A 26,265-nucleotide genomic window follows, 5' to 3' on the forward strand; every position below is an offset into this window, starting at 1 on the left:
AAAACCCTGCTCAGATGGTACTTGTTTTTCAGTTTGTTGTTCTCCTTTTCAGGTTGTAGGTTGTCGTAGATTCGGCCTGCCGCAGTCATGATGTATTATCCTTTTTATATATTGCTGGATTCAATTTGCTAATGATTAAGGATTTTTGCATCTGTTTTCATGGGGGATATTAGTGAGTAGTTTTCTTTTCTTGAATTGACTTTTTCTAGTTTTGGTATCGGAGTAATAATACCGGCTTCACAAATTGAGACGGAAAGTGTTCCTTCCCCTTCTATTTTTTGAAAGATAAGTGTGATTTTGTGAAATATAAATATCTGTGAAAGACAAGTATTATTTATTCCTTAAATTTTTGGTAGAATTCACAATTGAAGCCATTTGGGCATGGAGTTTTCTTTGTGGGAAGGTTTTATTTTTCTCAAATTTTCATTTGGAAGTACTTTTTGATTTACAGATAAGTTGCAAAGATAGTACAGAGAGTTGCTGTATCCCCCTCACCTGCTTTCTGCAATGTTAACAATTTATATAACCATGGTCTATTTATCAAAGCAAAGAAAATAGCACTGGTACAATACTATTAATTAAACTATAGGTTTTACCAGAACTTTACCATTTTTTCTCACTAACATCCTTTTTCTGTTTCAAGATCCAATCTAGGATACCAAGTTGCCTTTAGTTGTCATCTCTCCTTAGTCTTTTCCAATTTGTGAGAGTTTCTCAATCATTCTTTGTTTTCATGATTTTCACATTTTGAATAGTACCAGTCAGATATTTTTATAGAATGCCCCACAATTTGCGTTTGTTTTGATGTTTTCTCATGATTAGATTGGGGTTATGAGTTTTGGGAAGAATTCCACAGTGGTCTCACATCCTATTAGGGGGTTAACGTTGATCACCTGGTTAGGGTGGTGTCTGTCAAGTTTCTCCACTGTAAAGTTGCTATTTTTTCACTTTCTATTCTCTATTGGTTAGAAGTGAGTCACTAATTTCAGTCCCCATTTAAAGGGGAGAGGAGTTAAACTCCATTTACTTTGATAGAGGAATATCAAAGAATTTGTGGACATACATTAAAACCACAGTGGTTAGTAATAAATATTTTGAGGGAGATATTTTGAGGCTAGGTAAATATCTTCTTTCTCCTTTAAGTTTTGAGCAGTTATTACTGTGATGTTCTAGTGGTGATTTTCTATTTCCCTCATACCTTTTGTGTTTGTTATTTGGAATTCTTCTGTAAGGAAAGTATGTCCCTTCTCCTCCATTTATTTATTTATATCACTATGGATTCATGGATATTTATTTTTGGGGGTGATTATAATCAGTACTATTATTTATTTTGTCCTCAAATCATTCCAGCCTTTGGCCATTGGGAGCTCTTTCAGGTTGGCTTTGTGTCTTTTTGATATGTTCCATCTTTTTTTCTTCTTTTTTGTGTACTACCTCACTTTCTGGCATCATAATATAATCTAGGTTAATTTTGTATTTTTCCTGCTTAACTGGAAAATCAGCCATTTCTCCAAATAGCCTTGGTTCCTTGGTTGGAAAATGGTATTTAGAAACCAAGATCTGATGCTAGGTGTGCTCATTGCTCCTGAGGTGTCACTCTTTTTAGACCCCTTCAGGCCTAAAACAAGGATATATATGTATGTATACTAACTCAACAACACTTATCTATATATCTGCCTATCTATCTATCTATCTCTATCTATCTAATCGTCTATCGTCTCTATGTATAACACACAGTAAATCATGCATAGTAAGTATGCATGACTTCAGGCTATATATTTGACTCTAAATCCAGTACCACAGGCAAGGTTCATTCTAACCTCATCTCTTTGCTTATTGGTAACTTCTTTCTCTGACAGTGGGAAAACTGGCTCATGTTATCTACAATTTATTTACTTATTGTTCAACACAGTATTATTATTGTTTCAGAATTGCTAACCTGTGCAGCGTGAAAACACATTTACCAGTTAGAGTTCAATGTTTATGTATAGTTCTTTTTTTTCTTTAGCTTTACAATTATCCACTTAAAATATCCTTTCCCAACGTTACTTAGGACAGCAACTTTTTTCCCCATCCCTGTCAGTGAGGTCTTTACGAAGAAGTGGTTTTCGGTTTTGTTGATTCTGTTGATTTTCTGTTTTAAATTTCATTAATTTTTGCTCTAATTTTTGTTATTTCTTTTCTTCTGCTTGCTTTAGATTTAATTTGCTCTTCTTTTTCTAGTTTCCTAAGATGGAAGTTTAGTCTATGGATTTTAGATTCTTTTCTAATATATGCATCCAATGCTAGAAATTTCCATCTCAGCACTAATTTTGCTGCATCTCACAAATTTTGATAGGTTGTTTTTCATTTTGAGTTAGCTCAAAATATTTCAAATTTCTCCTGAGACTTCTTTGACCCATGTGTTCTTCAGAGATGTGTTAATTTCCAGATATTTTTGGATTTTCCACTACAGTTCTGTTATTGATTTCTAGTTTAATTTCATTGCGAACTCGAGGCATACTTTGTATAATATGTGTTCTTTTAAATTTGTTAATTAGTGTGTTATGACCCAGAATGTGGTCTATCTTGGGGAATGTTCCATGTGAATGTGTATTCTGCTCTTATTGGATGAAGTATTATAGAATGTCAGTTAGATCCGTTTTATTGATGATGCTATTCTTTTTAGCTGTATCCTTACTGATTTTCTTCTTGTTGGATCTTTTGATTACTGATTGAAATGTGAAGTCTTTAACTGCAACAGTGGATTTGTCTATTTCTTGTGACAGGTCTATCAATTTTTGCCTCTCATATTTTGACACTGTTGTTAGGCAGATACTCATTAAGGATTGTTACGTGTTCTTGGGGAGTTCACCCCTTCATCATTATGGAATGCCCCTCTTTACCTTTTACTTGTTCTGAAGTTGATTTTATCTGAAATTAATGTAGATACTCCAGCTTTCTTTTTACTATTGTTAGAATGATCTATATCATTCTTCAGCCTTTTACTTTTTTTTTTAAATTGAGGTAACATTGGTTTATACATTATATAAGTTTCAAGTATGCATCATTATATTTCAATTTCTGTGTAGACTACATCATGTTCGCCACCCAACAGCTAATTACCGTCTGTCACCGTACACATGTGCCCTTTTACTGTAACCTTTCACCCTCATCTCTTTACTTTTAATCTATTTGTGTCTTTATATTTAAAATTAGTTTCTTGTAGACAACACCTTGTTGGCTCTTATTTTTTTTTTATTAAGGTGTGATAGTTAACAACCTTGTGAAATTACAGTTGTACATCATTATTAGTCATGTTGTAGGTACACCACTTCACCCCTAGTGCCCTCCCCCCACCCCCTTTCCCCTGGTAACCACCGATCAGTTCTCTTTGTCCATATGTTAACTACCACCTATGAGTGGAGTCATACAGAGTTCGTCTTTCTCTGTCTGGCTTATTTCACTCAACATAATACCCTCAAGGTCTATCCATGTTGTTGTGAATGGGACGACTTTGTCCTTTTTTATGGCTGAGTAGTATTCCATTGTATATATATACACCATGTCTTCTTTATCCAATCATCAGTTGCTGGGCACTTAGGTTGGTTCCATGACTTGGCTAATGTGAATAATGCTGCGATGAACATACGGGTGCATGGGACTTTTGGAATTGCTGATTTCAGGTTCTTAGGATAGATACCCAGTAGTGGGATGGCTGGGTCATAAGGTATTTCTATTTTTAATTTTTTGAGAAATCTCCAAACTGTTTTCCATAGTGGCTGCACCAGTTTGCATTCCCACCAACAGTGTATGAGGGTTCCATTTTCTCCACAGCCTCTCCAACATTTGTCACTCTTAGTTTTGGATATTTTTGCCATTCTAACAGGTGTAAGGTGATATCTTAGTGTAGTTTTGATTTGCATTTCCCTGATGATTAGTGATGATGAGCATCTTTTAATGTGTCTATTGGCCATCTGTATGTCTTCTTTGGAGAAATGTCTGTTCATGTCCCCTGCCCATTTTTTGAGTGGGTTGTTTGATTTTTTGTTGTTGAGCTGTGTGAGTTCTTTATATATTATGGAGATTAACCCTTTGTCAGATAAGTAACTGGTAAATATTTTTTCCCAATTAGTGGGGTGTTTTTTTGTTTCAATCCTGTCTTCCCTTGCCTTGAAGAAGCTCTTTAGTCTGATGAAGTCCCATTTGTTTATTCTTTCTATTGTTTCCCTCATCTGAGGGGTTATGGTGTCCGAAAAGATTCTTTTGAAACTGATGTCAAAGAGTGTACTGCCGATATTCTCTTCTAGAAGACTTATTGTTTCAGGTCTAATCTTTAGGTCTTTGATCCATTTTGAGTTTATTTTAGTAAATGGTGAAAAAAAATGGTTGATTTTCATTCTTTTACATGTGGCTGTCCAGTTTTCCCAGCACCATTTGTTGAAGAGACTTTCTTTTCTCCATTGTAGGCCCTCAGCTCCTTTGTCAAAGATTAGCTGTCCATAGATGTGTGGTTTTATTTCTGGGCTTTCAATTCTGTTCCATTGATCTGTGCATCTGTTTTTGTACCAGTACCATGCTGTTTTGATTACTGTAGCTTTGTAGTATGTTTTGAAGTCTGCGATTGTGATGCCTCCAGCTTTGTTCTTCTTTCTCAGGATTTCTCTAGCAATTTGGGGCCTTTTGTTGCCCCATATGAATTTTAGAATTCTTTGTTCAATTTCTGTAAAGAATGACATTGGAATTCTGATTGGGATAGCGTTGAATCTGTAGATTGCTTTAGGTAGTATGGACATTTTAACTACGTTTATTCTTCCAGTCCATGTGCATGGAATGTCTTTCCATCTCTTTATGTCATTGTCGGTTTCTTTCAAGAGAGTCTTGTAGTTTTCATTGTATAGATCTTTCACTTCCTTGGTTAAATTTATCCCAAGGTATTTTATTCTTTTTGTTGCAATCATGAACGGGATTGAGTTCTTGAGATCTTTTTCTGTTAGTTCATTGTTAGCATATAGAAATGCTACTGATTTATGTATGTTGATTTTATACCCTGCAACTTTGCTGTAGTTGTTGATTGTTTCTAATAGTTTTTCTATGGATTCTTTGGGGTTTTCTATATATAAGATCATGTCGCTTGCAAACAGTGAGAGTTTTACTTCTTCGTTGCCTATTTGGATTCCTTTTATTTCTTTTTGCTGCCGAATAGCTCTGGCCAACACCTCCAGTACTATGTTGAATAAGAGTGGTGAAAGTGGGCACCCTTGTCTTGTTCCTGTTCTGAGAGGGATGGGTTTCAGTTTTTGTCCATTGAGTATGATGTTGGCTGTGGGTTTGTCATATATGGCCTTTATTATGTTGAGGTACTTTCCTTCTATACCTATTTTATTGAGGATTTTTATCATAAATCGATGTTGGATCTTGTTGAATGCTTTCTCTGCATCTATTGAGATGATCATGTGGTTTTTGTTTCTCATTTTGTTAATGTAGTGAATCACGTTGATTGACTTACGGATGTTGAACCATCCCTGTGTCCCTGGTGTAAATCCCACTTGATCATGGTGTATAATCTTTTTGATGTATTGCTGTATTTGGTTTGCCAAAATTTTGTTGAGGATTTTGCATCTATGTTCATCAGTGATATTGGCCTGTAGTTTTCCTTCTTTGTCTTGTCCTTGTCAGGTTTGGGGATCAGGGTGATGTTGGCTTTATAGAATGTATTAGGGAGTGCTCCATCTTCCTCTATTTTCTGGAATAGTTTGAGAAGGATAGATATTAAATCTTCTTTGCATGTTTGGTAGAATTCTCCAAAGAAGCTGTCTGGTCCTGGACTCTTATTTTTGGGGAGTTTTTTGATTACTGTTTCTATTTCTTTGCTTGTGATTGGTCTATTCAGATTCTCTATTTCTTTGTATGAGTCTAGGAATTTATCCATTTCTTCTAGGTTGTTCAATTTGTTGGCATATAGTTTTTCATAGTCTTCTCTTATGATCCTTTGTATTTCTTCAGTATCTGTTGTGATTCTTCTCTCTCATTTCTGATTTTATTTATTTGAGACTTCTCTCTTTTTTTTTTAGTGAGTCTGGCTAAGGGTTTGTCGATTTTGTTAATTTTTTCGAAGAACCAACTCTTTGTTTCATTGATCCTTTCTACTGTCTTTTTTGTTTCAATATCATTTATTTCTGCTCTAATTTTTATTATTTCCCTCCTTCTACTGACTTTGGGCTTTGTTTGTTCTTCTTTTTCTAATTCCGTTAAGGTGTCGTTTGAGGTTGTTTATGTAAGATTTTTCTTGCTTATTGAGGCGAGCCTGTATTGCAATGAATTTCCCTCTTAGGACTGCCTTTGCTGTGTCCCAAATAATTTGGTACGGTGTGTTTTCATTTTCATTTGTTTCCAGATAATATTTGATTTCTTTTTTAATTTCTTCAATAATCCATTGTTTGTTCAGTAGCATGTTGTTTAATCTCCACATTTTTGGCCCTTTCCCAGCTTTATTCTTGTAGTTGATTTCTAGTTTCCTAGCATTATGTTCAGAAAAGATGCTTGATATTATTTCAACCCTCTTGAACTTATTGATGCTTGCTTTGTTTCCCAAGATATGGTCTATCCTTGAGAATGTTCCATGCGCACTTGAGAAGAATGTGTAACCTGCTGTTTTTGGATTAAGTGTACTATATATATCTATTAAGTCCATCTGATCTAATTTTTCATTTAATTCTATAATTTCCTTGTCGATTTTCTGTCTGGATGATCTGTCCATTGGTGTTAATGGGGTGTTGAGGTCCCCTACTATTACTGTATTGCTGTTGATGTCTCCTTTTAGTTTTGTTAATAGTTTCTTTATGGATTTTGGTGCTCCTGTGTTAGGTGCATATATATTTATAAGTGTTATATGATCTTGGTGGAGCATCTCTTTTATCATTATATACTGCCCCTCTTTGTCTTTCTTTATCTGTTTTGCTTTGAAGTCTACTTTGTCTGATATAAGTATGGCAACACCTGCTTTGTTTTGTTCATTATTAGCTTGAAGTATTGTCTTCCATCCCTTCACTTTGAGTCCATACCATACCTCAACTTGAATCAATCAACTAAAATAATTAATTGTAATTTATTATGTACATAATATGTAATAATTATATATAAAATGAAGAATTGTAATTAAAAATAATAATGAATCAATTAATTAAAATAATTGATTCAAATCATTGAAAATATATCCATACACAAAAAGGCACTCAAATATCTAAAGTTGGGCCAAATGGATGTTACAAAACACCTTTTTGATTTGATTGTCTTGCTGAAGAATGATCATGATAACTGAAGCAGGCCCAACCGTGCTTCTTACGGGATGCGGCACGAGAGTGCGCATATCACGTGGTGCATGTCAGATTTGTTTAAGTAACAAAGCCCTAGTCTCCCCCTTTGCTTTATTTCTTTTTAACTATGATGTATTTTTTCTCTAGTTTTACAAAATACGGGCAGGAGCACACATTTCTCTACTTATTGAAGGGAATGGACAAGGGTTTTCAGTGGTGGTAAAACACTATTCCAAGGTTATCCACAAACCATCTGGCCACTTTGGAAAGTTTAGATATTTACCATCATCCTTTTTCATTTTCTTTGAGGGGAGTGCAGAGGGGAACGATGGAAGGTGAATGGTCACAGAGCTGTTATGTACGATGACTGAGTTCTCAACTTGAAATCAAAGGAAGATGGCAATAAAATCACTGTACAGGATAAGCTTTTTTTGAGATATAATTGACATACAACCTATTAGTGTTAGTTCCAGGTGTACAACATGATGATTTGATATTTGTATATATTGCAAAATTGTCACCACAATAGGTCTAGCTAACATCCATCACTGTGCATAATTACAATTTTTTTCTTGTAATGAGAAATTTTGAGATCTCCTCTTTTAGCAACTTTAAAATATGCAATACACTACTGTTAACTATAGTCAGCATGCTGTAAATTACATGCCCAGGACTTATTTATTTTATAACTGGAAATTTGTACCTTATTTTATTGAGGTCATATTGGCTTATAACATTGTGTAATTTCAGGCGTACATTATTGTATATCAGTTTCTGTATAGACTGCATCGTGTTCACAACCAATAGTCTAGTTTTTATCCGGCACCGTACATACGTGCCCCTTTACCCCTTTCGCCCTCCCGTCACCCCCCTCACCTCTGGTAACCACTAACCTGTTCTCCTTATCCATATGTTTGTTTATCTTCCACACATGAGTGAAATCATGCAGTGTTTGTCTTTCTCTGTGTAGCTTATTTCGCTTAGCATGATACCCTCAAGTTCCATCCATGTTGTTGCAAATGGCACGATTTTGTCTTTTTTATGGCTGAGCAATTGTATATATATACCACATCTTCTTCAGCCATTCATCCATTGATGGGCGCTTGGGTTGCTTCCACGTCTTGGCTATTGTGAATAATGCTGCAATGAACATAGAGGTGCATAAATCTCTTTGAATTGTTGATTTCATGTTTTTTGGATAAATACCCAGTAGTGGGATAGCTGAATCATATGGTATTTGTATTTTTAATTTTTTGAGAAATATCCATACTGTTTTCCATAGTGGCTGCACCAGTTTGCATTCCCACCAGCAGTGTATAAGGGTTCCCTTTTCTCCACATCTTCTCCAACACTTGTTATTTCCTGTCTTTTTAATAATAGCCATTCTGACAGGGGTGAGGTGATATCTCATTGTAGTTTTGATTTGCATTTCCCTAATAATTAGTGATGTTGAACACCTTTTCATGTGCCTGTTGACCATCTGTATATCTTCTTTGGAGAAATGTCTGTTCATATCCTCTGCCCATTTTTTGATTGCATTGTTTGATTTTTTGTCGTTGAATTGCATGAGCTCTTTATATATTTTGGAAATTAACTCCTTGTCAGATATGCAATTTGCGAGTATTTTCTCCTGGGTGGTGGGTTGTCTTTTTGTTTTGTTCATGGTTTCCTTTCACTTTTTTTTTTCATTGTTAAGATTATGATAGTTTACAACCTTGTGAAATTTCAGTTGTACATTATTGTTAGTCATGTTGTGGGTACACCACTTCACCCTTTGTGCCCTCCCCCAACCCCCCCCTTTCCCCTGGTAACCACCGATCAGTTCTCTTTGTCTATATGTTAACTTCCACCTATGAGTGGAGTCATATAGAGTTCATCTTTCTCTATCTGGCTTATTTCACTTAACATCATACCCTCAAGGTCCATCCATGTTGTTGCGAATGAGACGATTTTGTCCCTTTTTATGGCTGAGTACTATTCCATTATGTATATATACCACATCTTCTTTATCCAATCATCAGTTGCTGGGCATTTAGATTGGTTCCACGTCTTGGCTATTGTAAATAATGCTGCGATGAACATAGGGGTGCATGGGACTTGTGGAATTGCTGATTTCACATTCTTAGGATAGATACCCAGTAGTGGGATGGCTGGGTCATAAGGTATTTCTATTTTTAACTTTTTGAGAAATCTCCAAACTGTTTTCCATAGTGGCTGCACCAGTTTGCATTCCCACCAACAGTGTATGAGGGTTCCTTTTTCTCCACAACCTCTCCAACATTTGTCACTCTTGGTTTTGGATATTTTTGCCAATCTAATGGGTGTAAGGTGATATCTTAGTGTAGTTTTGATTTGCATTTCCCTGATGATTAGCGATGATGAGCACCTTTTCATGTGTTTATTGGCCATCCTTATATCTTCTTTGGAGAAATGTCTGTTCATGTCCCCTGCCCATTTTTTGAGTGGGTTGTTTGATTTTTTGTTGTTGAGCTGTGTGAGTTCTTTATATATTATGGAGATTAACCCTTTGTCGGATAAGTAGCTTGTAAATATTTTTTCCCAATTAGTGGGCTGTTTTTTTGTTTCAATCCTGTTTTCCCTTGCCTTGAAGAAGCTCTTTAGTCTGATGAAGTTCCATTCGTTTATTCTTTGTATTGTTTCCCTCATCTGAGGAGTTATGGTGTCCGAAAAGATTCTTTTGAAACTGATGTCAAAGAGTGTACTGCTTATATTCTCTTCTAGAAGACTTATTATTTCAGGCCTAATCTTTAGGTCTTTGATCCATTTTGAGTTTATTTTGGTGTGTGGTGAAAAAAAATGATCAATTTTCAATTTTTTGCATGTGGCTGTCCAGTTTTCCCAGCACCATTTATTAAAGAGACTTTCTTTTCTCCAATATAGGCCCTCCGCTCCTTTGTTGAAGATTAGCTGTCCATAGATGTGTGGTTTTATCTCTGGGCTTTCAATTCTGTTCCATTGATCTGTGCATCTGTTTTTGTACCAGTACCATGCTGTTTTGATTACTGTAGCTTTGTAGTATGTTTTGAAGTCAGGGATTGTGATGCCTGCAGCTTTGTTCTTTTTCTTAGGATTGCTTTAGCAATTCAGGGTCTTTTGTTGCCCCATATGAATTTTAGGAGTCTTTGTTTTATGTCTGTAAAGAATGTCATTGGGATTCTGATTGGGATTGTGTTGAATCTGTAGATTGCTTTAGGTAGTATGGACATTTGAACTATGTTTATTCTTCCAATCCATGTGCATGGAATGTCTTTCCATCTCTTTATGTTGTCATCAATTTCTTTCAGGAAAGTCTTGTAGTTTTCATTGTATAGGTCTTTCACTTCCAAGTGAAAGGTATTCCGCCCCAAGGTATTCCATTGTTTTTTTTGGGATTGTGAATGGTAATGTGTTCTTGAGTTCTTTTTCTGTTAGTTTGTTGTTAGAGTATAGAAGTGCTACTGATTTACGTAAGTTTATTTTATGCCCTGAAACTTTGCTGTCCTTGTTGATCATTTCTAAAAGTTTTCCAATGGATTCTTTGGGGTTTTACAAATATAAGATCATGTCGTCTGCAAACAGTGAGCGTTTCACTTCTTCCCTCCTATTTGCATTCCTTTTATTCCTTTCTGTTGCCTAATTGCTCTGGCCAAAACCTCCTGTACTATGTTGAATAAGAGTGGACATAGAGGGCATCCTTGTCTCTCTTGTTCTCAGGGGGCTGGTGTTCAGTTTTTTGCTCATTGAGTATGATGTTGGCTGTGGATTTGTCATATATGGCCTTTATTGTGTTGAGGTAATTTCCTTCTATCCCAATTTTGTTAACAGTTTTTATCATAAATGGCTATTAGATCTTGTCAAATGCTTTCTCTTGATACATTGAGATGATCATGTGGGTTTTATTCCTCAATTTGTTGATATGGTATATCACGTTGATTGATTTGCAGATGTTGAACCATCTCTGTGTCCCTGATGTGAATCCCACTTGATCATGATATATGATCCTTTTGATGTATTGCTGAATCCAGGTTGCCAAAATTTTGTTGAGAATTTTTGCATCTATGTTCATCAGCGATATTGGCCTGTAGTTCTCCTTTTTTGTGCTGTCCTTGTCAGGCTTTGGTATCAGAGTGATGTTGGCCTCATAGAATGTGTTAGGAAGTGTTCCATCCTCCCTTTTTTTTTGGAATAGCTTGAAAAGGATAGGTATTAAATCCTCTCTGAAAGTTTGGTAGAATTCCCCAGGAAAGCTGTCAGGTCCTGGGTTTTATTCTTTGGGATGCTTTTGATTGCTGTTTCAATCTCTGTCCTTATGATTGGTGTGTTCAGATTGTCTGTTTCTTCTTGACTTAGCTTTGGGAGGTTGTAAGAGTCTAAGAATTTATCCATTTCTTCTAGGTTATCCGTTTCTTTGGTGTATAGTTTTTCTTAGTATTCTCTTATAATATCTTGTATTTCTATGGAGTCTGTTGTTATTTCTCCTCTTTCATTTCTGATTTTGTTTATGTGAGCTTTCTGTCTTTTTTTCTTTGTAAGTCTTGCTAGGGGCTTTTCAATTTTATTTATCTTCTCAAAGAACCAGCTCTTTCTTAACTTTCTACTTCCATTTTTGTTTCAATAGCATTTATTTCTGCTCTGATTTTTATTATTTCTCTCCTTCTGTTGACTTTAGGCTTTGTTTGTTCTTCTTTTTCTAATTCAGTTAGGTGTAATTTGAGATCGCTTATTTGGGATTTTTCTTGTTTGTTAAGGTGTACCTGTATTGCGATGAATTTCCCTCTTAATACAGCTTTTGCTGTATCCCATATGAGTTGGTATGGCATGTTATCATTTTCATTTGTCTCCAGGTATTTTTTGATTTCTTCTTTAATTTCTTCAGTGATCCATTCCTTGTTCAATAGCACATTGTTTAGTCTCCACATCTTTGTGCCTTTCTCAGCTTTTTTCTTGTAATTAATTTCTAGCTTTATAGCATTATGATCGGAGAAGATGCTTGTTATTATTTCAATTTTTTTAATTTATAGAGGCTTGTCTTGTTTCCCAACATATGGTCTATCCTTGAGAATGTTCCATGTACACTTGAGAAGAGTGTGTATTCTGCTGTTATTGGATGGAGTGTTCTATATATGTCTATTAAGTCCAATTGTTTTAGCTTTTTGTTTAATTCCACTGTTTCCTTGTTAATTTTCTGTCTGGATGATCTGTCCAATGCTGTGAGTTGGGTGTTGAGGTCCCCTACTATTATTGTGTTATTTTTGATATCTTCTTTTAGCTTTGTTAATAGTTGCTTTATGGACTTTGGTGCTTCTGTGTTGGGTGCATAGATATTTATAAGCGTTATTTCTTCTTGATGTAGTGTCCTTTTGATCATTATATATTGCCCCTCTTTGTCTCTCTTTACCTGCCTTATCTTGAAGTCTACTTTGTCTGATATAAGTATTGCGACACCTGCTGTCTTATGTTTGCCATTACCTTGGAGTATTGTCTTCCACCCCGTCACTCTGAGCCTGTATTTGTCATTGGAGCTGAGATGTGTTTCCTGGAGGCAACAAATTGTTGGCTCTTGTTCTTTAATCCATCTTGCCACTCTGTGTCTTTTTATTGGAGAGTTCAATCCATTTACACGGAGGGTGATTATTGATGTATGAGTGCTTAATGCTATCGTTCTGTCACTAGTTTTCCGGTTTTCCCGCACTTCCTTTGTTTCTCGTCCTGTGTGTTTTGATCTACCCATTGATTACTGCAGTTTCTTATGCTGTGTTTCTTAGTTTTTTCCTCATTTATTTTTTGTGTCTCTGTTCTGCTTTTTAGTTTAGTGGCTACCCTGAAGTTTGTATTCATAATCTCGTGCATAACATAGTCCACTTTCTGACGGCCTCTTATTTCCATAGTCTAAACTGATTCAGTCCCTATCCTCCTCCTCTCCTAAGTTATTATTCTCATATCTTATTCCAACTTGTGTTGTGAGTTTGTGATTAAAGTGACAAGTTTGTCTTTGTTTTTGGTGTTTTCCTTTCCTTTATCCTAATGCTATAGTTTAATATTTCCTATCCTATTCTGATTCTGTTTGTCTCCTTACTCTGTGTTTTGTGACCCCTTTCTCCCGTTTTCCCTTTTTTCAGGTATGAGGGCCTTCTTGAGGATTTCTTTTGTGGGGGGGGGGGGGGGGCGGTGGTCTCGTGGCTATGAAGTCCCTTAGCTTTTGTTTGTCTGGGAAAGATTTAATTTCTCCCTCATGTCTGAAGGATATTTTTGCTGGATAGAGTATTCTTGGCTGAAGATTTTTATGTTTTAAAGATTTGAATATGTCATTCCATTCTCTCCTAGCTTGTAAGGTTTCTGCAGAGAAATCTGCTGATAGTCTAAGGGTTCCTTTGTAGGTTATTTTCTTCTGCCTTGCTGCCCTGAGTATTCTTTCTTTGTCATTCATTTTTGCCATTTTTACTACTATATGCCTTGCAGTAGGTCTTTTTACATTGACAAATCTAGGAGATCTGAAACCTTCCTCCACACACATTTCTCTCTCATTCCCTAGATTTGGGAAGTTCTCTCCTATTATTTCTTTGTTCACACTTTCTGCTCCATTCTCCTCTTCACCATCTTGGATACCTACAATTCTTATGTTGCATTTCCTCATTGAGTCAGATATTTCTTGGAGACTTTCTTCATTTCTCTTTAGCCTCAGTTCTCTCTCCTCCTCTGTCTGGAGCAATTCAACCTGTCTATCTTTGATTATACTGATTCGCTCATCTGTTGTGTCCACACGGGCATTCAGGGAATCTGCATTTTGTTTTATCTCTTCCATTGTGTCTTTCATCTCTAGTATTTCTGATTGATTCTTCTTTATAGTTTCAATCTCTTTTGTGAAGTAGCTCCTGAACTTGTTGAATTGTTTCTCTATATTCTCTTTTACCTCATTGAGTTTTTTGACGATCGCTATTTTGAATTCATTGTCATTTAGTTTACTTATTTCTGAGTCCTCAGGACATAATTCTGGGTATTTATTGTTTTCCCTGTGGTCTGGCATTTTGATGAATTGCCTGATGCTGGAACTATGGGTTTTGCCCCTTGCAGTTACAGCCTATCGCCACTAGATGGGGGTCAAGAGCCATGTATTCTGAGCCCTTCACCTTCAGATGAGATGGGTGGTATAGCACAGTGGTGGGGGAGGGTGTTTTCTTTTGGGCGCCGTCCTCAGTTTCCTCACTAGCTCTCGCTATCTGGTCTCCTGGGGTACTAGTTTGATAAGGTCACCCACGCAAAAGCTTTTGCCCTGTTAGAGGGCTTCCTTCTAGGCTGCAAGTGCACTAGGGAATCCTGGGTGATCCTGCGGATGCACGACCCCTCCACCACTCCTTCCCTCATGGAGCCTCCTGCAGCAGTGACCCCAGTCTTTAGGGGATGGAGCGTTCTCTCTTACCTCGTTCCAGCTCCTCCAAGGGGAGCTCCAGCCTCTCCGCCCTCTGTCATTTGGCTGCCGTGACTCTTTGGCGATTCCTTTGCTATTAGGATATTTTCTGTTGGAATATGGTTGCTCCTTTTTGTTGTATGTTGGAGGGGAGAGAGTCCCGGGCAAGCTCACTCCACCATGACACTGACGTCAGTCTCTGAATTATAGCTTCTTTTTTTAAAAAATATTTTTTAGTGGTTGCTGAAGAGTTTGCAATGTACATTTACAACTAATCCAAGTCCACTTTCAGATAGCACCATGCCACCTCATGGGTAGTGCAAGTACTTTATAACAGAGTATTCCCAATTCCTTCCTCCTATACCCTAAAAATTGCTATCAATTCATTTAATGTATCCATAAGCTATAATCACCACATACAATGTTACTATATTATTTTGAACAAACTTATCTATTAGATACATTAAGAATAGGGAAAATAAAAGATTTTATTTTACCCTCATTTATTCCTTCTCTAATGCTCTTCCCAGCTTTATGTAGATGTAAATTTCCAACCTATATCCTTTTCTTCTCCCTTTTTTTTTTTTGAGGGAGATTAGCCCTGAGCCAACTACTGCCAATCCTCCTCTTTTTGCTGAGGAACACTGGCCCTGAGCTAACATCCATGCCTATCTTCCTTTACTTTATACACGGGACGCCTACCACAGCCTGGATTTTTGCCAAGTGGTGCCATGTCCCCACCTGGGATCCGAACCAGTGACCCTGGTGCCGCCAAGAAGCAGAACGTGTGAACTTAACTGCTGTGCCACTGGGCTGGCCCCTTTTCTTCTCTCTTTTTAACATTCCTTGCAAAGCAGATCTACTGATGACAAATGCCATCAATTTTTGTTTGTCTGAGAAAGTGTTTATTTCTCCTCCACTTTTGGAGAGTAATTTTACTGGATCCAGAATTCTAGGTTGGTGGATCTTTTTCTTTCACAACTTTAAATATTGCACTCCACTTTCTTCTTGCTTGCATGGTGTTTGAATAGAAGTTTGATGTAATTCTTATATTTGTGTCTCTGTAGGTAAGGTGTTTGTCTTCTTTCTGGCTTCTTCCAAAATTTCCTGTTTGTCTTTGATTTTCTGCAGTTTGAATAGTATTTGCCTAGGTGTAAATTTTTTGTATTATTCCTGCTTGGTGTTCCTTGTGCTTCCTGGATCTGTGGTTTGGTGTCTGTAATCAATTTTGGAAAATTCTCAGTTATTATGACTTCAAATATTTCTTTTATTCATTTCTCTTTCTTCTGCTGCTGCTGTTCCTGTTACACTTATGTTATGCCTTTTTGTAAATGTTCTACAGTTCTTAGACATTCTCTGTCATCTTTTTCTTTCTTTTCTCTCTTTGCTTTTCATTTTTGGAAGATTTTATTGACAAATCTTCAACCTCACTGTTTCTCTCCCTGGCTGAGTGCAGTCTACTAATGAGTCCATTAAAGGCAATCTTTGTTTCTGTTACAGTGTTATTGATTTTTAGCATTTCCTTTTCATATTTTCTTAAACTTTCTATCTCTCTGCTCACACTATCCATCTGTTCTTTCATGTTGTCCACTTTTCCCATTAGAGCCCTTAACATATTAACTACAATTATTTTTCCCAATCAGATAACTCTAAACTCTCTGCCATATCTGAGTCTGGTTCTGATGTATACTTTGTTTCTTCAGACTGAGTTTTTTCTTGTTTTTCAGAATGACTTGTATTTTTTTTTGTTGAAAGCTAGACAAGGTTTATTGGGTTAAAGGAATGTAGGTAGATGGCCCTTTGGTGTCAGATTTTACATTTCTCTGTCTGGGAGTTAGGCTGTGTTTACTGTTTGTTGTAGCTCTAGTGTTAGAGGGTAAAATTTCCTTTATTGTCCTTACATTATTACTAGATTTTTTATTGTGATAAAATACTCAAACATAAAATATACCATGTTAAAGACTTTTAAGTGTACAGTTCAGTAATATTGGATACACTCATAATGTGCCATCTTTACTACTGTCCATCTGAAGAATGTTTCATGTGGTAAACTGCAACTATATACCCATTAAAGAATAACTCCCTATTTCCCCCTTCCATCAGCACCTGGCAACCACCATTCTACTTTCTGTCTCTATGCTTTCAACTACTTTGAGTACCTCATATAAGTGGAAACATACAGTGTTTGTCCTGTTGTGACTGGCTTATTTCATTTAGCATAATATCCTTAAGTTTCATCCAAGTTGTAGTATGTCAGAATGTCCCTCCTCTTTAAGGCTGCATAGTATTCACTTGTATGTATATACCACATTTTGCTTACCATTCATCCATTGATGGACTCTTGGAGTGTGTCTATATTATAGCTATTGTGAATAATGCTGCTGTGGACATTGATGTACAAATATCTCAAGGCCCTGCTTTTAGTTCTTTTGGATATATACTCAGAAGTGGAATTGCTGCATCATTTAGTAATTTTTAAGTTTTTGAGGAACTGCCAGACTGTTTTCTACAGTGACTGTACCATTTTACATTCCCACCAGCAGTGCACAAGTGTTCCAGTTTCTCCACATCCTCACCAACACTTGTTATTTCCTGATTTTTGATAGTAGCCATCCTAATGGGTGTGAGGTGGTATCTCACAGTAGTTTTGATTTGCATTTCCCTAATGGTTAGTGAGTTTGAGCATGTTTTCCTGTGCTTATTGGCAATTTGTATATCTTATTTGGAAAAATGTCTATCCAAGTTCTTTGCCCATTTTTGAATTCAGTTGTTTGTTCTTTGGTTAAGTTTTAGGAGTTCTCTGTATATTCTGGGTATTAATCACTTAGCAGATATATGATTTGTCAATATTTTCTCCCATTCTGTGGGATGCTTTTTTACTCACTTGATGGTGTCTTTTGATGCACAAAATTTTAAAATTTTTGTCATGTCTAATTTGTCTATTTTTTTCTTTTGTTACTTGTGCCTTTGGAGTCATATCCAAGAAATCATTGCCAAGTCCAATGTTGTGCTGCTTTTGCTTTATGCTATCTTCTAAGAATTTTATAGTTTTAGTTCTTCATTTAGGTCTTTGATTGATTTTGAATTAATTTCTGCATGTGGTATTAAGTAAGCATCCAACTCCATTCTTTTACATGTGGATATCCAGTTTTCCCAGCACCATTTCATGAAAAGCTGTCCTTTCCCCATGTAATGATTTTGGCACCCTTGTCAAAAACCATTTGGCTTTATATGTGAGGATTTATTTCTAGGCTTTCTATTCTATTCTGTTGGTCTCTGTCTGTCTTTATGTCAGTACTACACTGATTACTATAGCTTTGTAGTAAGTTTTGAAATAAAAAAGTAAGTCCTTGAGCTTTGTTCTTTTTCAGGGTTATTTTGGCTATTTGTGATCCTTTGTATTTCATATGAATTTAGGATGGGTTTTTGTATTTCTGCAAAAAAAGCATTGGGATTTGGATAGGGATTGCATTGAATCTGAAGATTGCTTTGGGTATTTGGGTATTGGTCTGTAGTTTTCTTTTCTTGTAGGGTTTTTGTCTGGCTTTGGTCTGGTATGGTATAGTAGGATAATGGTGCCCTCAAAGAATACATTAGGAAATGTTTCTTCCTCTTGATATTTTGGAAAGATAGAGAAGGGTTGGTATTAGTTCATATTTAAATGTTGGGTAGAATTCACCAGTGAAGGCATCAGGTCCAGGGCTTTTCTTTCTCAGGAGATTTTTGATTAATGATTCAATCTCCTCACTAGTTATAGATCTATACAGATTTTCTAGTTCTTCATGATTTCTTGGTAGGTTATGTATTTCTAGGAATTTGTCCTTTTAATCTAAGTTGTTCAATTTGTTGGCATACAATTGTTCATAGTATTCTCATATTCCTTTTTACTTCTGTAAATAGTAGTATGTAGTATTGAGTCAATTTGTGGCCTAACATATGGTTTATCCTGAAAAATATCCCATGTTCACTTGAGAAGAATGTGTATGCTGTTCTTGTTGGGTAGAGTATTCTGTATATGTTAGTTTTAGCTGGTTTATTCTGTCTCAGTTTGGGTCTTTTTGATTTCATCTTACTTGGAGTTTGTTGATCTTCTTGAATATTTTTATTAATATCTTTCATCAAATTTTAGAAGTTTTCAGCTATTATTTATTCTACTGTTCCCTCTGCCTCTTTCTCTCTCTCTCTCTCCTCATTCTGGAATTCCCTCATGAAGCCTATGTTGGTCCACTTGATGATGTCCCACAGATACCTTAGGTTCTGTTCACTTTTCTTCAATCTTTTTTCTTTCTGTTCCTCAGATTCAATAATTTCCATGGTGTCATTGTTAACTTTCTTGGTTCTTGTTCTTTTCCCTCCTCAAATCTACCTTTGAATTCCTCTAGTGAATTTTTCATGTCAGTTATTGTACTTTCAGCTCCAGAATTACTTTTTGGTTTCTTTTTGTTCACACATGGTTTTCTTGACTTTCTCCACATCTTTCTTTAGTTCTTTGAGCATCTTTAAGGTGCTCGTTTTAAAATCTTTGTCTAGTAGATCTGTCATGAGGTCTATTTTGGGACAGTTTTTGTTCATCCTTTTTTCCTTTGAAAGTCCGTACTTTCCTGTGTCTCTGTTTGTCTTGTGATTTTTTCTTGAAAACTGGACATTTGAATCTAATAATGCAGTAACTCGGGAAATCAGATTCTCCTCTTTCACCAGGTCTTGTTTTCTGTTATTTATTTATTTATTTATTTATTTATTTATTTTGTAGGCTGTCTCTTTGCTGAGGATCAGCCTGTACTATAAACTTAAGGTTTTCTCAGATGTTTTCTGAGTCCACACCTTTCCCTGAGCATGTGTGGTGACTTTCTATTTTCTCCTGTATATGCAGTTGCTTTTGAATATTTTAGTCTTCTGGCTCCCAGAAGTGGAAAAATTGAAAGACAAAGTGGGGAAATGTGCTGGCCCTTTAAATATCCTGGAGGTTACCTTAGCCAGAGAGGGAGGAGCTTGCAACAATGCTGGGGAGTTGCAACAACAATGGCCATCCACCTCTTTGTCTGCACCATTGAGATGAGAAGTAGTAATCACCTATCAGAGCACAGATCTCTGATGTTTGGAGGACATGGTCCTTTTTACTCACCCTGGCTCCTGCAAGCTTTGTGCAGGTTGCCCCAGGAACAGGTGCAGAGCTACCTGCCATGTGGCTGGGGTTGGGGGATGGGTAGCTGTTACTATGCCCACAGCTCAAACTGACTAAAATTAACTGCAATGTACAGTTCAAGCCTTCTCCTGAAGTTGAAAGCCTTCAGTAAACTCCATGTTTCCAAAATGGTTACATTGGACAGAATCTGCCATGTTTTCTAGGTGGGGAGTTAGATTTCTGTTGCTTTCTACTCCGTTGTCTTTCCAGAATTCTCTCTTCTATTGTCTTTATTTTTGTCTTCCTTTCTGTTTTGGGTTTCCCTGTGCTCTTTACTAAAGCTTGCAGTTCTTTTAGTTGTAATCCCATGTTATTATGCAGGAACTCTACTGATTTGGTGGTAAGGTGTTGCTGATACAGGAGAAACATTCAATAGTCCTATAATAGGTCTCTATCTTTTAGTGAGCCTGAGTTGGGTATTTTCCTTTCCCCATGTTGAAGGCTAGAGAGGGCTATAGTTTGGTATTTTCCTTCTCCCACATCAAAGGCTAGAGGTGGATATAATTAGGTATTGCCTCCCTCAGGTTTGTTTGCTTTTGGTAAAACCCCAGTTGGTTAGGCTCTGGTAAAATACTTTCCCTTGAGCTCAGGATTGTTAAGAAGAGTAGAGAGCTCTGGGAATGTTTGAGAATGGTTACTTCCCTTCCTTCTGCTGGATGCAGGAGATTTTCCTCTATCTTCACAGTGAGCAACTAGCAAGGCTTCTGGAGGTAAAATTTATGGAAATGTGGTGGTGTGCCTAAGACCAGGACCCCTTGGAATTTTAAACTCTCAATCCAGTCAACACTGAGTCTTCAGCAATTAGTCAATTATAGTTAAAAGTGTTCCTATAGTTACTGGCTCCAGGTGTGGGCTTCTGCTCTTGGGCCTGTACTCTTGCTAAACTGTGATATTCTGCATCCACTTGTCTATTTCTCTAGTTTTCAGGGCAGCAGTTTGCCCTGAAATTTTTTGAGGGCTCTAAGAAGAGCTGTTAATTTTTAGTTTGTTGAGCTTTTTTTCTTGTAAAGATGGGAATGATATTTTCCAAGTTCTTTGTGTATCAGACTGGAAACTGGAAGCACCTCATACACTTTTTGGAATGAAGGGATGTGGGAGTTCATTGTCAATAAAGTTAGTGTATTGTCAAAGAACTCAATCGTATAATTACTTTTTTATATTACCAGTTCTTAAATTATTATCTCAATGTGAATTTTAATTATGATCAGATACTTTGAGGTTTGATTTTGTCTAAAATATTGGGAAAAAGGAGGATAATTTTATACTCTTGATTGTGTTTAAAGACAGGGTAAATATTTATTTTGCTGTATTGTGATACATATTTTATTTGGGAAGCTGATGCAAATGATTGTTTATTTTATGTATAGATATTTTACAAAGCCCAGATATAATTCCTCAATTAGTGATTAAAATTTTTATCTCTGTTGGTTTTTTTCAAGTAAAGATTTTGAAATTGGAAACTGATTTGTAAGTTAATATCAATTTGTCTATGATAAAATCTTTTGTCACAAATTAAGAACAACACGATTCCTTGCAGAATATCAGCCAGACTTCTAAAACAATATCCTCTCCAGATTTACATATTTATTTCCATACTTGTTTTTAACATACATATTGTTTGGTGAAGGGTAATCTTGAATTGATCTCCATTTTGGTGAGCTGGTATGGTAATCTTTCTTTGTCATTATCTATATGGAATCTGTTTTGTTCTAAAATGTTAAGAAATTTTTGTCTTATTCTCAAAGGAATATAATGATAAGTTTTCTAGATAGATTCCGATGTCACTATAGTTTGCTTGTGTTTGTTTATATGATATTTGGTACTAATACAATCTTTTATTATTAATCCATTGTATGACTATATTTAAATACTAAAGAATGTGGCTTTAGCTCTAGGGTAAAACTATTATACTTTTTGAAGTTTATGCAGAGGACACAGGATATTCTTTTTTGGTTAATATAGAGTTATATAATTACCAATTATATTTATTCATTGGGATGCAAAAATATTTAAGGGTATACCTTTTTGTTTATTGTTTATATCATTAAAAATAGGAACATGCCAGCAAAGAAAATAAATTTGATCTAAAGAGAATTTAATTTACAGTGTTAGTGTAATTTCCTAGTGGAAGTTCTAGAGTTGGGGACCAATTTTTAATTCTGAGCTTTTCTTTGGGAAAGGAAAAGCTCAGCAACTACTCACTGAGTCACAAGTTTATCTCTCAGGACCAGTCCTATGCAAAGTGTGGGAAGCCAAATTTCAGAGGCATCACCCTTGTGTGTGATCTTTCTCTACTTTTTAAATATCCAGTGCTATTTCAGTGAAGTGCTAAGTTTATTATAGTTTAAATGCATTTTTAGTTTATTATAGATATATGAATAATTTACTTTAGTTTATGAATATTTTAAATTTAATATACATAGTTATTTTAGTAGCTATTTTTAGGTGTATTGGATACATAACTGTCCAAATCCTTTATCTGCTCCTTTAAGCAGTAAATGAATTCATTTGTAAAGCTTTTAGAATACGTTTATAAAACCCTAGCTTTTGTTTAAAACATTTATACCTTTACTTCAACTTATATTAAGGAAGAAATTTAAAAGAAAAAGAGGAATTCTATTTATCTTCAGTAAACCAAATGTAACTGTGTTTAATATAGTACTTTAAAATTATTTTAAAAACTTCAATATCAATATCAATAAAAGTATTCAGAAAACTTGAGGATTAAATCTGGCTGGAATCATTAGAACAGCAGTAGAGTTTTAATATCAGTTCTCTATTAAGAACGAATGATTCAACTTCTCTTTTTTTTGTCAAATTAATTCAAATGTGTCATTGCAGTATATAGCAAAGCACTAAGCTTTTCTATGTAATAAACCTCATTTTTCATTTTTATGTGACCACACATCTGTAGATAGAAATTTATTCCGAGTACAGTGCACTCAGTTGTGCAAACTTATCTTTTTAGGGTCAAAGAAGAACACAAACCACAACCGACACAGTAAGTAAATGTATTAAGAGTGCAGTAGGCTTGACTTCTGTACCTTTGCCACATTCTGCTTTCTGCACCTTGGATGGTATTAGCTTAAACTAATACTGGATAGGCTGCAGCTAGTGTGTCTTCTGCTTTCTGACTCTCTGGCTTGTAAGAGAGCTGCCTGCAGCTTCTTACTTCATCCACATACTGACTGGATGTAGTTTTTTTGCTGTCTGCTTGTGGACTGGTTAAGTGTTCAAACTTAGTTTCCCTACATTCTGACTGCCTGGATGATAATTGGAGCTCACATTTCCATTGGCTGTAGCTTTTGTGCCTGTGTATTTTTATTATTATGGATAAGAAAACATTTGACCTACATTGTTATTCATTTGGTTATTCAGTCACATTATTTGCTTATTTAAACAGGTGGTTTCCCTTTAGTGGGATCACTGAACTGGTAAATAACGTTCTTCAGCCCCAGCAAAAACAACAAAATGAAAAGGAGGCCCAGACGTAAGTAAGCTGATCTGTAATAGACTAAATATTATCTCTGATAGTATAACATACTGAAGAGTATGTATTAAAATACTGTCCTTGCAATAGTATTCTAAGAAACAAAAATTGTTAGGTTATGAGTTTGATACTTTCACCTTCCTTTATCCCATGGAAATTAAAAAGAAAACAAGGATAATTTATAGAGTAGTGAAAACAAAGAGGTAATTCTTCCCCTAATTGTATTCTAAATAACGTAAACTGTATTTATCCAGTAAAATATGTTTCTCCAATAATGCAATATATTCCTAAGTGTGTTTTCTTCAAAAGTAATTCCAGGGACATTAAGAGATATTAACCCCCAAATTCAATCTTTGGCCAAATAGTTTTAAAAAGGTTCTTTAAAAAAAGGTTAAGCAGGTTTCTTTATTGTAATCTGTCAGAGTGTCTACATATGCTCCAAAGGTGTCAAAATATACAATGTTTACTAAGCTTATTTGACTACTGAATCTTGTTTTCACTGAACATTTCATTAGGTTATGAAACTTAATTTGGGAAATGCAGCAGTTTATTCTCACATTGACCTGAAACATTAAAAACAAGTCAATTCTATTTATTTTAGTTGTTAGCAGATTTAAAAAAATTCTTTAAAAAGATGTTCACATTTGTATCTTTTTAACTTTGTGCAAGTAATATTATTTATATTGTGAAGTGGGGGTAACGATGAAAATGTGAGAAAGATTGTATCAATTTAAATTTCAGTCTCCCCATGATAACTACCGCTACCGTCTTACTCAGAAATGCTCTTATCACTCAGCCTCTGCACTTTTTAACAGTAGGAGTTATGTCTATGGAGAAGATGGTTTGGTTATAGGAATGGACAGATCGAGAAGTGACACATACCCTAGGAGAGAACAAGAATGACTGCTAGGAGCCCTAAGACGAAACATTCAGAAAAGCATTCACATTTTGCCTTTAATGCAAACTAGAAGATACACATCTTTTTGTCTTGTTATTGATGAGGGTAATTTGTCTTGTTATTGATGAGGGTAATCCCTCTTTTATGTTACCTTTTATGCATTTTATTTTAAACTTTGTCAGTGTTTCAGTTGCAACTGAAGTAAAACAATGTTGTGATATACTACTACTGATACTTGATACGTAGTTCTTAAATTGGAACTGTTCCTGTATTTGAGCTTGTTCAAAAGACCTGTGTTTGTTTTGTCTACTCTTTCATCCTTGACATCTAGCAAGTGCCTGATCCATAATAGGAACTCAGTAAATATTTCTTCACAACTGATTACACATGTTTTATCTTTTTATGATATAACAATACTGTATTACAAGGAGTAGAAATAAATTTAATAATCTCTTTTCTAATCAGCAAATATTGTATTAAAATGGCACATAATGTCATTGTTTTGCTGATTTTTTTCTAAGGCTCCAGAACTTATAATAAAGTAGTAAAATCAATAGCAAAATATAATTAGATACAACTTTGCCTCAATTTTAAATGAATTCAGTTATCTATCTTGTTTGTGAGTTTCAGAAAAATCAAGATTGTTATATTATTTAGTAAATTACAATGGGCATTAAATAAAATACTGTTTTGTTAGTAACTTTAAAAAGTGATCTCTAATTATTGAAACAAAGTGACATTTGATTGGTATAAACAAAGATCAAGACAAATTTGAAAAGAAATAGCTTTAATGCAATAATAAACATAATTCAATATGCTTTGATTTTTGGATGGGAAGATGGTAGGAGAAAAGACTAGTACCTTCAAATGTTTTAGAAATTAATTCTTGATTAACAAGTATTATTTCATTAAAGTTTCTTGGATAACTAATTTATTCTTGTTGCTCTGTGATTTATACAGTTTTAAAAATTCAGAATTAATAGATTCTTTCAATAGTTATCTTCTTCATCTTACATTCTTGTTACGCTGAAGATTTCTGATTTATAGTTTTCTGGGAGGTCTCCTTTTATCTTTCTGATCCACAGACCAGGATTACTTCCAAATTTTCTGTTTTTATTCTTCTTCTATTCAATCAGACTTCTAAGACTTCTTCTTTCTGAGTCATCTCATTTTTTTATCCCTTTGACTACTGTTTGAATGGGATAACTTCCTATCTGCTTACTTTCTATTCATTCATCCATAAAATAATTTCTAAGAGCTGCATTCCAGGTATTCATTTTAATTTCTAAAAAGTGTAAAAATATTTGTTAAGTATTAAAGCATTTGTTAAAAAGTAGGACTTATGTTTTTTCACATTCTGTATAAATATTTTCACAGTAGAATAACTCAGTAAATATTTCATCAGATAGTGTTAAAAATCTAATATTTTGTGAACAGTAATTTCATTTTAATGAATTTATATAAATCCCGTTTTGTGGTTATTCAAAGCTATAATAATGTAGGTTTCTTGAGGTATGTACTTTTGGAGTTTTTTTATTTCGTAGTTCTTTAATGTAACAGGAAGATTTACTAATTTTGACTTGGGTAATTCATGTGAAATTGTTGGTTTACCAACAAGATGGAAGCAGCCTGGGTCCCTGAGTTGCCACTTGGAAGAGAAGCATTCTATAATCCTATAAATAAGTCTCAGGCATTTAGTGGGCCTATGCCCCTGGGCTTGAATAAGTAGAACAATGTATCCAACTTTGACTTTCCATAGGTTTTGAGGCATAGAAAATTGATTGAGCCATTTGATTCAGTTGTCAGTTTATTCAGCCTTTGCATAAACTGCTTAATATACAGATTAAGTAATATTAATTTTACTTTCTCTTCTTTCTTTCACTATTTTTTGCATCAGCATCAAAATGAGGAAAAGTTGTGTATAAAGACAATGTAATATAGGTCGTATGTAAAGGGTAAAACAAGTCCCTGGAGTATTAAGGATGAGCATACTAG

At 35.2% G+C, this 26,265-nt stretch overlaps 1 protein-coding gene across 33 annotated transcripts in view; it reads left to right on the forward strand.

The window, feature by feature from the left end:
* Positions 1–26,265, forward strand: part of RIMS2 (regulating synaptic membrane exocytosis 2) — a 572,519-nt gene that overhangs the window by 85,063 nt on the left and 461,191 nt on the right. For 18 of the 33 annotated variants that reach the window (XM_070221631.1, XM_070221642.1, XM_070221652.1 and 15 more), the window contains exons 2-3: positions 22,851–22,883; positions 23,286–23,372. The exons of the other annotated variants lie outside the window; for them this stretch is intronic. In XM_070221631.1, the coding sequence (XP_070077732.1) occupies positions 22,851–22,883; positions 23,286–23,372 (120 nt within the window). The remainder of the gene's footprint in view (positions 1–22,850; positions 22,884–23,285; positions 23,373–26,265) is intronic. 33 annotated transcript variants of the gene reach the window in all.

Source organism: Equus caballus, chromosome 9, assembly GCF_041296265.1.
Source record: "Equus caballus isolate H_3958 breed thoroughbred chromosome 9, TB-T2T, whole genome shotgun sequence".
NCBI classification, from domain to species: Eukaryota; Metazoa; Chordata; class Mammalia; order Perissodactyla; family Equidae; genus Equus; species Equus caballus.